Source organism: Carcharodon carcharias, chromosome 17 (genome assembly GCF_017639515.1).
Source record: "Carcharodon carcharias isolate sCarCar2 chromosome 17, sCarCar2.pri, whole genome shotgun sequence".
NCBI classification, from domain to species: Eukaryota; Metazoa; Chordata; class Chondrichthyes; order Lamniformes; family Lamnidae; genus Carcharodon; species Carcharodon carcharias.
This window is the reverse complement of record NC_054483.1, coordinates 15,981,735-15,993,885: the sequence shown is the minus strand read 5'-3', so window position 1 is coordinate 15,993,885 and position 12,151 is coordinate 15,981,735. Positions and strand designations below refer to the sequence as shown.

The following is a 12,151-nucleotide window of genomic DNA, read 5'->3' as shown; positions in this document are numbered from 1 at the left end:
AAGCACTTGGTTTCCACTGATACCTGGCACATTTTGGAAGTTTTCAAAAGCCCCTCATCACTCCAATGTCAATTTGGCTGTGGTTTTAGCACTCTGACCCCTGAGTCATAAGGTGGTGGTTTCAAAGCCCCCAGGATTTCATCACATAGTCTAAGGTTGACTGTTCAGTGTTGAGGCATTGCTGACATGGTCATATTTCAATTGATGCTTTAAACCAAGGCCTTGCCAACACATTCAAAGGAGAAAATGGGTGCAACTGTCCTGAATGCCTATTCAAACAAAAGCAGAGTTCTCTAGATGACCTGTCTAATATTTATCCCTCAACCAACATTACCAAAAACAGATGAAGAGATCATTCACCTCGAGACTGTGTGCAAATTGGTTGCTGTGTTTGACCAGGGAAGTGCTTGGGATGCCTTAAGAGTGCGGAAAGTGCTATATGAAAGTCAGTTTCTTTTCATGTTGTGGGATTGCGTTGGTGCTCCATAGTGTTGCCAATCCAAAGGCCCAATGCTGCCACCTGCTTGCTACATGGCTTTACCATCCTTGGTCTCAGGTTTGCTACTGACCTGTGGGTTATCACACACGAAAGGGATTGCACATGTCATCCTTCACTTGACTCAGCCCTGAGAATTAGCCCGAAAGTCTCTGTTGTTCATGTTCACTTGATGCCGCAAGTCCATTTGATCCGAGTATCTTATGTAATCCTCTTCATTTTCAATCAGGTGCCTTTACAATTGAGTGGAGATTTTACTTGGTTTACTCGTAGACTTTTTAAATGCCTTTGTCCTGAACTGTTAAGAGAAGGGATACTGAATTATGCCGCATTGTTTTATGTTTATTTTCGAAATGCGTATGTTAGAATGCCAACTTTGCAAAAAGTTAGTCTTTGAGGTTGGCACAATAAGGTGCTTTTCTTTGCTGGAGACGTCAAGATTTTGTGTGTTTTATGCTCTGGGGCAGAATTTTATGTCTATTGGGCGGGCATGTGCCCGACCAATTGGGCGTAAAATTGCATGCTATGACGTCGGGTGAGCATCCTGATGTCATTGCGCACTCGTGTGATATTTTGGTTGGGCGGGCGGGTGCCAGAGCCTACCTGCCATTAATTAAGATGCAACTTAAGGTGCTTAACAGTCCAATTGATGGCGATTTTTCCTTGCCCATGCTATTTCGCGCTCGTCACATGGGCAAAATGGGCAGGCGGCCAGCCAACACTTTAAAAAACGTCATCCACGGGTGAGATAAAAGGGGTCAGCAGCATTGCCATGGGACTTTGTAGTCTCATTCTGTTCGCGGCTTTATTCTTAGCATTTCCAGGCTTCATTTCAGGACTCATTGGTGTCTGCAAGGCCCCAGAGGATTTTGGCCATGTAGACCTTTCCTGATATCAGACAGTGTTCCATTACCCTGGTATAGGGGATTGTGGTCTCCACTGGAGGCACCTCCTCCTCTTGAGCAGGAAGAAAGGGGCAGAAGGGAGAGGAGGGCAGGTGTCCCAATGCAGCCTCCAGGGGGGCGACCTGTGGGAGGGGAGGCGCAGGCACAAAGGGCACAGGGCCAGCATGAAGTCCAAAGCGGAAGGGGCCACAGAAGATTCTACTCTCCTGTTGCCAGGGTTTACAGGCAGCGAAGCAGCTACCTCGATATGTCCAAGGTATAATGCCAAAGGAGGCTGCACCTTTTAAGGGAGACTGTGACCTCCATTTACCAGATGATTAGGCCTGAGATCAGCTCCGACTCTGTGGGTGGACATCCCATGCCAGTGGCTCTGAAGGTCACAGTGGCCCTCAACTTCTATGCCTCTGGCTCTTTCCGGGGCTCAGTGGGGGCCTGTGTGGAGTGTCCCAATCTGCATCCTGTGGTCACATACTATCTGCACATTCATAGAGTGGAATCCCTTCCTGTTGGCGAAGGCACCCGGCTGACCCATGGCACCTTGAAGGCCACATGTGTGCAATCGAGGCCAGCTAGGCTGAGCGAGCCATCGATTGCACACATGTGGCCTTCAAGGTGCCAGTGGGTCAGCCGGGTGCCTTCGCCAACAGGAAGGGATTCCACTCTATGAATGTGCAGATAGTATGTGACCACAGGATGCAGATTGTGCAAGTCTGTGCAAGGTACCCAGGTGCCGAGGCTCTTCAGCTCAACTGGATGAATGGCTGCTGGGTGACCAGGGCTTATCCTTTGAAGAGGTGGCTCATGACACCTCTCTGCCACCCAAAAACAGAGGCAGAGAAGCGCTACATTACGAGTCATGCCTCCACAAGAGTGGTGATAGAGAGGACCATAGGTCTTCTCAAGATGCGCTTCCGATGCCTGGACTGTTCAGGGGAGCACTACAATACTCCCCAGAGTGGGGTCGCTGATAGTGGTTGTGTGCTGTGCTCTCTGCAATCTGGCTCTGGCAATGGGGTTCCCAGTGGAGGAAGAGGATGTTGAAGCAGCTGCACGGGCCACAGATGATGTGTCCAGTCGTGAGTCCGAAGGTGACCATGGTGAGGGCCTGGAGCCAAACCTCAGTAATCTGCAGGGACACCTTGATTCAACGCTTCTTCAGCTAGGCTAGCTTCAAATGCATGCCAGAGCTGCCATCTCCATCCCACAGCTCTGAAAGGACCTTATCATTTGAACACAAAGAACACTCAGTGCCTGTACAATGAAGTTCAGAGCCACCTACATCCAGCATTACATACTGGTGTTCCCCACACCAATGAAATAAAAAGGTGAAGCATACTCAGGCCATGATGACAAAAACACAATTTATTGCTTTCTGACAGTTCAGTAATATTTACGTAAACGTTCCTGGTATTCAACCCCAGACCAGTATACATAAAGTCAACATAAATTAACATAAAATCACCTGTGACCTGTCCCTATTGTGCTCATGATGCATTTAACTTACGCTTGCGAGTGCTGGGTCTTGGTGCTGCCCCCTAGCTGGCACTGGCATTGGAGGCAGGTGCTGACTCTGGTGTCTTGTTGGCCTTGATGATCTTGGCGGTCACCCTCTGGCCACTGGAGTCTGTGCTGGCCCCACCTGGGAGGGAGCAGCCAGTGCCATGGCTGGCATCTCCCCAGTCATCGCAGCCTCATTAGATGCCACAATCACTGGCGAAGGGGCGGAAGAGCTGCTGCCGTCATCCAGAGCGCCCTGAGGAGATCTCTCAGAGACGACAGGCAGCTCGTGTGCCAACATGAGGTCGCTCTGGACCTCCCTGCTCACCATTGATGGACGGGCAGCTAAATGGAATACTGGGTGCCTCATCCATCTCCCACACCGACACTGACCACCTGAGGTCAGTGCCTGTGTGAGGGCTGCAGGTCTGAGAGCAGCACCAGGAACCCCGTTTCTGTTCCTCCGTCATTAGGGTCAACGCAGTGCTTATGCTTCGCATGGACTTGTCCATCACTGAGACCATGGCACTCATACTCTCGCCAGATCCTCTCATAAATCTCGCTGGACGTCTAGCATCTGTTGCTTATTGGACGACTCCAGAGGCGGCTCATCATCTTCCACTGAGCATCATCCTGGTCTCCAGCATTCCTCCAACTGCCGGCACCCTGGGCACTCTCTGCCTGCACCTGCACCTCAAGCAAGTATGGAGTGCCCTCACCAGTGTGCACCGAGACACTAGCTGCTGATCTAATGCCCACTGACATGCTGGTATCTGCACTGGCGCCTGCTTTAGAGAGCGAGTGTGACGCTGTTGTAACAGAAGCTCGGTGACCCCCCAGTGTCAGGGGTGGCCCTTTGGGGTCCGCGGAGCGCACGCCTGCTGGTGAACCTAAAAGGGAGAACAAGGAAATATCATTGGTTAATGTCATTACACTGTCACTGTGCATGCCAGGCACCCTGGTGAGACCATGGAGATGTGCATCACATGGTGCCCTCATCTTCCACTGGTCATTGGGGACTCCAGGGTTGATGCTTCCATCAATGAAGAGACTACACTAGAATGGCTGCACAAGCTGAAAGTCTGACCCCTGTGCACTGCACTCAGCTTCGTCTGGCAACCCCGCCTCTCCAAGCCCAGTTGTACAGAGTGCGTGCTAGCTCTCAAGATCCAGGGCATCTGGCTTGCATCGGGAAAGGATTAGGAGGCTCCACTGACCCATGACCTTTCAGTATTGCTGTGGGCCATCTTCTCCTGAAACAGCAGAGCAACGTTGATTCGTCCACTCTTCACCTGCAGCGCCATTGCAGCCTGGCCAACCTCAACTGAGGAACACCTCCTTGTTAATCAAGAACCTATCTACCTCTCTGGTTTAAAAATATTTAAAGACTTTGCCTCCACTGTCTATTGAGGAAGAGAGTTCCAAAGACACTCAATCCTCTGAGAGAAAAAAATTTCTCATCTCCGTCTTTAATGAGCAACCCCTTATTTTTAAACAGTGACCCCTAGTTCTAGATTCTCCCAAAAGAGGAAACATCCTCTCCACATCCATCCTGTCAAAACCTTCAAGAACTTCAAGGTTTCAATCAAGTCGCCTTTTACTTTTCTAAACTCCAGTGGATACAAGTCTAACCTGTCCAACCTTTTCTGTTCCTGGTATTAGCTTAGTAAACCTTCTCTGAACTGCTTCTAACACATTTACACCTTTACTTAAATAGGGGCCACCATGTTGAATTCACCATCAGCAACCACACCTGGGGGCTGCTGTTAGCACCACTTCTGGGTAAATACTTGAACAATTGGACACGCTCAAACATAAACTAATAATCAAGTAGATTTGTCATGCATTCTTCAAACAAACACATGAACTAACAAAGGAACTCAAACATACAAACAGTTGAATACACGAACAGGTCCACAAGCCCTGTCGGAAAATCTTCCCCATCACAGGAGGAAAGTGGGATGGGGGTGGCATGGAAGGTGGGGAGGCAGTGTGAGGTTTCCTGAAAAATCTCTCAATTCAGTTGTGGAAACACCTGAACCTTTTAAGTGTGAAAACTTTGGGAAACGAAAATACTGGAAAGAATAGCGGGCCCAAAGTAATTGTAAGAGTGGAAGACTCGTTAACTGTTTTGAATCGGAGTGCTCCATCAGAACTCAAAACTGGTGCCAGGAAAAGATCGAAACCCAAAGATTATGAATAACCCAATATGTGTATCTTGTCTTTTGGTTTTATCTATTTACGATTGCAGTCTTTCTTCTCTTTTAAACTTTGCTACTTCATCCTAGTATCTCTTTGAGCAGATTAATTAATTGGATGTTTTCTCAATTGGTTCTTGCACCTTAGACATCAAACCAACTTTACTGAATTGCCGCTGAGGCATTCAACTTTGCAAGGAGTCTTGCACTATCATTCCCTTTTGACTTATTGTCTTTGTTCTCTTGCAGATCACCAGAAGTTGGAGAGGGAAGCACGAATCTGTCGGCTGTTGAAACACTCCAATATCGGTGAGTATTGAGGCAGGAGCATGTAATCTGTTCACACTGAATTATTTCATGATTTGATGAAAAGCCTGTGATTGCAACTCAGGCAGATGGCTCTGCACAGTCATTTCAGTTTGTTTCTTGTCAAGAAATCTTTCTTTTAAGCAACAGGATGCAAAAACAAAGAGGAAGAGATTTTCCACTTCACCCAGGAGGGCATGGATCTGAAACATAGTCTGACTGTGCTTTGTTACTGCCCTCTGCAAAAGGTGCCTTTCTACTGCATATTGGTAAGGAAGAGAAAAATGGAGCACTTGCCAGTTGAAGTTGAAGGTTCCCAACTCCCGGAAACATTTCTGGTGGTTTTGCCTTTGTGATGTCCGAAGATGCAACTGCGTTTGCTTTAACAGGGTTGGGAACCCTGATGATGAGTACCTTTGCTCGTGGTTTCTGGCCAACAGGTGTTCAGAAGTTGGAGGAACCAGGAGACCACCTGCAAGCAGATGAAACAGAAAACTAGAGATAGGAGGAACTTGGGATTGTTTTTCCTCTTTTGTGATATGTGAGCATCGCTGTCAAGGCCAACATTTGCCGCTCATCCCTAGTTTCCCTTGAGAAGGTGGTGATGAGCTGCCTCCTTGAACCACTGCAGTCCATGTGGTGTCGATCTACCAACAGTGCTGTGAGGAAGGCATTTCCAGGATTTTGATTCAGCCAGTAACTCATGCTAACTCAGTCAAATTGAACTGATAATTGTTAGCAATACTGGTAAAATGGTCAGATTCTGCTCATAATCAAAAGTAACACAGTCACTCAGTGATATATAAGGAATTAGCAGTAAGTGTGATGCCCTGATACCCTACCTGCTCCAGCAGTAATTTGAGAACACCTAATTTACAGTTGTAGAGGAACCCAATCCTGGGGCTGAATATTAGGGAGAGAAGGTGGCATAGTGGTAATATTACTGGCCTAGTAACCCAGAGGTCAAGCCTAATGGCCTGGAGACATGGGTTCAAATCCTACCACAGCAGCATTGGATTAAAGCTAATCTCAGCAATCGTGATCGTCGATTGTAGTAAAAAACCCATGTTTCACAAATGGCCATCCTTACCCAGTCGGTCCTGCATGTGACTCTTAGATCCACAGCTATTTGGTTCACTCTAAATGGCACAGCAAGTTACACAGTTCAAGGGCAATTAGGGATGGGCAGCAAGGCTCACAGCCTATGAGAAACGAAATAAAAAAATGCTGTACGTGCCCATTTGGTGCAATACTTGGGAGGAACAGGTGACTTTGAACCTGAAATTCCCAAAACTAACCAGCACTAGAGGTTTTAATCACTTCATGGCATGTCTGAGTCTGTCTGTTGATTGGTACAGATTGATTGCTGTGATCACTGTTGTTAGCATAGTATCATATAGCTACCTGTGTACGTAGATGTCAAACTTTGAGAGATATTTTTTATTGTCCTGTGTGAAGGGCCTGGGGTTGCTAATTCTGATAAACTGCAGTAAGGCTCTGGATACCAGGCTTGTGCACAGCAGTGCTTGGGAGATTAATCCTCCAATCCAGATAGCCCAGGAGGGTTGGACTGCAGTGCTCAATGACAGCTGAACGTGTTACAGACGGGATGTTTGCCACATTTAGGAACACTAATTCTGAAGAAACGTTGTTCTTTTTTGTCCTTCATGTCAGTTTTCATAGAATGGTTTAGAGTTCCAAACCAAGGGTGAAAATATTAGTAAATTTGTTTGACTGTCATTCTACGTGAAGGTGGGGTTAGTAGATATGTAGTCTGAAGCAGTTGCTAAGCCATGGAAGACATGGGATGAAGAATTATCCCTGAGCATGAAGATGGATCAATCAGACACACATCTGGTACTGGTGAAGTTAGTTACAAAAACACTGACCAATAACCCAGGCAATTATTGTTGGATTGGCATTCTGGTGGAATGCAGAGTCAGTAGGGTCAGTCTGCTGTTAAATGCCCTGAAGAAATGTATATTGGACATGTTGGGGAGTTAAGGGTTAATAGTCAAATTTGTTTGCACCCTGGAGCAACAGGTCTTCCAAGCTAAACAGAACGTCTTTGAAGTGTTGTGAGAGGTATGCGTGGCTTGCCTTCTGATAAGAGAAGTGGCAGTAATGGCGTCAGACATGACCTATTTTGGGGATAGAATAATAAACAAAGGTAGAGGTATTCATTAGCTATAGTATAGTATGTGAAAGAATTGAGGAATGGATTTGTCAAGAAGTCTCATCAATGGCATATGTACCTTTTGATTCAGGCAAAAACTATCCTGTTGTATGGCAGAGCAGGCTCGATGGGCTGTATGGTCTACTCCTCCTATTTCTTGTATTCTTAGATGGTGCATAAAAGAGTTTGCTTTACAGCAGTTCTACTGAAGGCTAAAAGGTAGAACTTCAAGCTTGAAGCCACTGAAGGATCTGGGCTGAGCTGATCCCTCATCTTAGATTTCACTTAAGTCTGTCCTGGATACTAAGAAATGCTTTGTGTTTATTTGAACTATCTTGCGAACCATAGAAGGAAGGAGGTTGAATGCTAACCTCTTGTTACGAGTGGCTGCAGTGCCAAGCAAACAGGAGTCTACTCACTAATGGGCAAGTTGTGACTGAGATGGCACATGGACAAAGTGTGAGAATCTCAGGATTTAACCAACTTGGGGCCAATCCATAAGCAGGAATAATCTCCAAGCATCCACATGCAAACAAATTGCAGGCGGGGGCGGGCAGAGCAAGTCTAGAGTTTGTTGGTGGGGTGGGGGGGGGGGAGGAGATAAGAACAAAGAAGCAAGCAAAGACCAGAATTTATATAGTGCCTTTCATACCCCTCACCACAAAGCACTTTACAGCCTATAAATTAGTTCAAGGCGTTATTGTTGTATTGTAGGAGTTTTCACACTGCAAGCCCCTTCAAACAGCAATGAAAAAAAGATAATCTGTTATTCTTGGTATTAGTTGAGGCATAAATATTGGCTAAGACAGTAGGGAACAACTCTTCTCTTACTTGAATAGTGCCATGGGATCTTGGGTTGGCACCTTTAGCATGGCAGCACTTCCTCAGTGCCACACTGGTATGTCAGTCCAGATGTTGTGATGAAGTCCCCAGAGTGGGGTTTGAACTCTCAAACTTCTGACTTGGAGACAATGGTGCTACCACTTAGCCAAGGCTTAAGATCCTGGTTCAGGTCATGGGACTGGAATTTGGTCTTCAAGTCTAGGATTATGCCTGAGTGGCACATGGCAGATTAGATCCTGGGTTGGCAGGAAGAATTTGAGTCATGTGCAATGCATGTTTAAATAACAAACTCCATTCTTAAGTTGCACTTAGCAGAGCTGGCTTTGAATTACAACCCTGATGGAGAGTTGAGATGACTTGTGGGCAAAAGGGTAGCTAGGTGAATCGCAGCAGAGAATGTGTTCAACAGGCCATGACTTAACTTGTAGGTTGGCCATGTTGTTCACAAATTGTGAATTAGGCCCTAGTTGAACAGATCATAGTTTACTGCTGGAGAAGCTGCCTCACAGAATAATTTCCAATTGCACAGGATTGCTGAAAAAAATTGCTATTCATTTACTCAAGCTTACCTGCTTGTTTTACACACTGAGACGCTCCTCCAGCTTGACATCACCGAAACGTTCTGTGCTTCTGCTACAGGTATGCAACCAATAAAAATAAAGCCAGAATTACACAAACAGCAGTACACAAAAGCATTCCCACCTTAGAGGCAGGAGGAGAGATTAAAAAAAACAAGTCTTGTTGTCAAGGAAACGTGGTTCTTGCAGAGCCTGCTCCATTCCTTTTGTTCAGGAGTTTCTCACATTGCTGTATCTTCTACACAGAGGGAGCGTAGACTAACTTCTCTTTGAGCAGCCAAGCACCAGGTTCTCAGGGAAATGGCTTCTTTTTTGGTGTTGGTAGAGCCAGTTGAGACAGAGCTCAATCCTGGCAGTGTGACTGGCTGTGAACCGTGGTGATTGACCTAACTCGCCTGCTCACAACTTCAAATAGTTTAAGCACACAAGTTAATCAGCAGCGAGGGTTCGCAGAAATACATTCAGGTGTTCACCTGCCAATATGACCGAGAGCATTTTCTAACCTCTTCCTGCTGCAGATTGTAATTTTGCTCCGCTTCACTATCACATTCAGAACTCCTCCCCACCCACAAATGTTTCACAACAGTCATGCTGTGTTTAAAAAGCATAGAAAAGGGGTGTATAACATCAGTGCCAGATGGGCACAGGAAAACTTGCAGAAGCCAGTTCATGTTTAATAATCCCTGTAGTTGGACTTGACTTTAATTTTCTGGGTATTAACTTCTTCAGGTACAGTATTTCTGCCTTTAATTTCTCCAGGATAAGAGGAGACTGATGTCCTGTTACTTGCTGTTCCATTTTTCTCTTTTGTGAATGGAAGACTTGGTTAATGGTCAGCACTCTCTGTAAAAACAATCACCGTGTGTGGTGAGCTGCACATTTCTTCAAGAGTTTGCATCTCCCTTGTGTTGAAGTTAAAAGTCAAACTATTCCATGAATGCAGTATATCTCAGGGCTGTGCCACTGTCTGAATCTATTTGGGAACGAAATTCATCCTTGACATAAATTCCATTTCTCTTAATGCTTGCCAGGGGCAGGTAGCACAGTGCACCGTCAACTATGCCAATTGATTTGTACTTTTCTTGTCCCTTGCTTGAAAACAGAGCACGACTGTTGTGAGTTCTGGGTTGTGAGGAGCTCTGAATGCGGTAGTGAACTGGGGCTAAATTATAATCTGCAGAGGGAAGAGGTTAGAAATTGCTTGCAGTGATATTGGCATGTGGACACCTTAATTTGTTTCTGTGATGCTCTTCTCTCTGCTAATTAACTTGTGGTCTTAAACAATTAGAAATAAACGCATTAAATTCTGTCTTAAAATAACAGCAACCAAAGTCAGGTCACTTTTCAGAAGTCCATCTGTTGTTTTCTCCAGTGGCAGTTTATGGCTACACTGGTTAACACAACTGCTTAAACTTCAGTTCTCCATCTCGAGATGCTCCCTGATTTCAATGCTGCAATTTTAAGATTATGTCCCCTTGTTCTGGATCCCCCCACCAGAAAATAGTTTCTGTGTATCTACCGATAATTTAAAAATTATCACAATTTGCCACCTCACTTTGCGTCATCTTTAAATTTGTATATACAACTCAGTGCCTTCATCCAAATCATGGATGTATTTGGTGAAAAGTTGAGGCCCAAGTACAGATGAGGATCACATTCTCACATCGAGCCACATCCTCTTGATCAGAGTATATTCCCATTCTTCCTACTTTGTCTCTTTGCCTCTCAACCAATCAAGAACCAAATTTACAAGCTTACCTCTAATGACATTCACTTTTATTTCAGCTAATAATCTCTTGTGCACAACTTTATGCACAATATCCAGAGACTCCCTCGTCCACCATATTCATGACTTCCTCAAAAAATTAACTAGGTTAGTCAGATATGACTTGAACATCACAAATCTACACCAACTCTTGGATCTTTCCAAATGCTCATTCACTGTCCCTGATGGTAGATTCCAGTAACTTGCCCACAACTGAATTTCAAGTCTCTGTACTGAATTTCAAGTGTTACGTATGTACTTTCTGGTTTGTTCCATGTGCTAGCAACAGTAGAAATGGCTGAAGAAATGGTGTAGGGGGAAGGATTCAGATTCCTGGGATATTGGGACCGGTTCTGGGGAAGGTGGGACCAATACAAACAGGACAGGTTGCATCTGGGCAGGACTGGGACCAAAGTGAGTGGTGGGTGCTTGCTAGTGTGGTCGAGAAGGGTTTAAATTAGAATGGCAGGGGGATTGGAACCTGAGCAGGGAGAAACGGGGATAGAAACATAAGACAGAAAAGTAAGAAGCCAAAGTGGAAGGCAGAAAAAACAAAGGTGAGAAACAAATGGGGTCATAGTGCAAAATAAAGCTAAGATGACTAACAAGGTTAAAAAGATGAGGCTAAAGGCATTGTACCTTAATACACGGAGCATTCTCAATAAGGTAGATGAACTAGCAGTGCAAATAGATATAAACAGTTATGACATAGTTGCAATTACGGAGACATGGCTGTAGGGTGACCAAGGATGGGAACTGAACATCCAGGGGTATTTGACATTTAAGAAGGACAGACAAATAGGGAAAGGAGGTGGGGGAGCACTGTTCGTAAATGAGGAAATCAATGTAATCAATGTGTATATTGGCTCGGAAAGCCATGATGTGGAATCTGTTTGGGTGGAGATAAGTAACACAGGCAGAAAACATTGGCGGGGGTTGTCTATAGGCCCTCAAAGAGTATTGGAGATGTAAGGGAAGGCATTAAGGGACTTTAATCTACATGTAGATTGGACAAACCAAACTAGCAATAATACTGTGGAGGAAGGTTTCCTTGAGTATGTACATGATGTTTTTTTAGTCCAATTTGTTGAGGAACCAACTCGAAAGCAGGCTATCCTAGACTGGGTATTGTGCAATGAGAAAGGATTAATTAATAATCTTGTGTGGGGTCCCTTGGGGAAGAGCGGCCACAAAATGGTAGACTTGTTAATTAAGATGGAGTGTGAATAAGTTGAATCCGAAACTATGGCCCTAAACTAAATAAAGGGAACAGCGAGGGTATGAGGTGCAAGTTGGTAGTGATGAATTGGGGAACCTTACTAAAAAGGTTGATGGTGGATAGGCAAGGGTTAATATTTAGGGAACGTATGCATGAATTACAACAATT

At 45.2% G+C, this 12,151-nt stretch overlaps 1 protein-coding gene across 50 annotated transcripts in view; it reads left to right on the top strand.

The window, feature by feature from the left end:
- The window catches only part of LOC121289984 (calcium/calmodulin-dependent protein kinase type II subunit beta), a 256,532-nt gene that overhangs the window by 90,381 nt on the left and 154,000 nt on the right, over positions 1–12,151 (top strand). For all 50 annotated transcript variants that reach the window (XM_041210030.1, XM_041210078.1, XM_041210026.1 and 47 more), the window contains exon 3: positions 5,346–5,405. In XM_041210030.1, the coding sequence (XP_041065964.1) occupies positions 5,346–5,405 (60 nt within the window). The remainder of the gene's footprint in view (positions 1–5,345; positions 5,406–12,151) is intronic.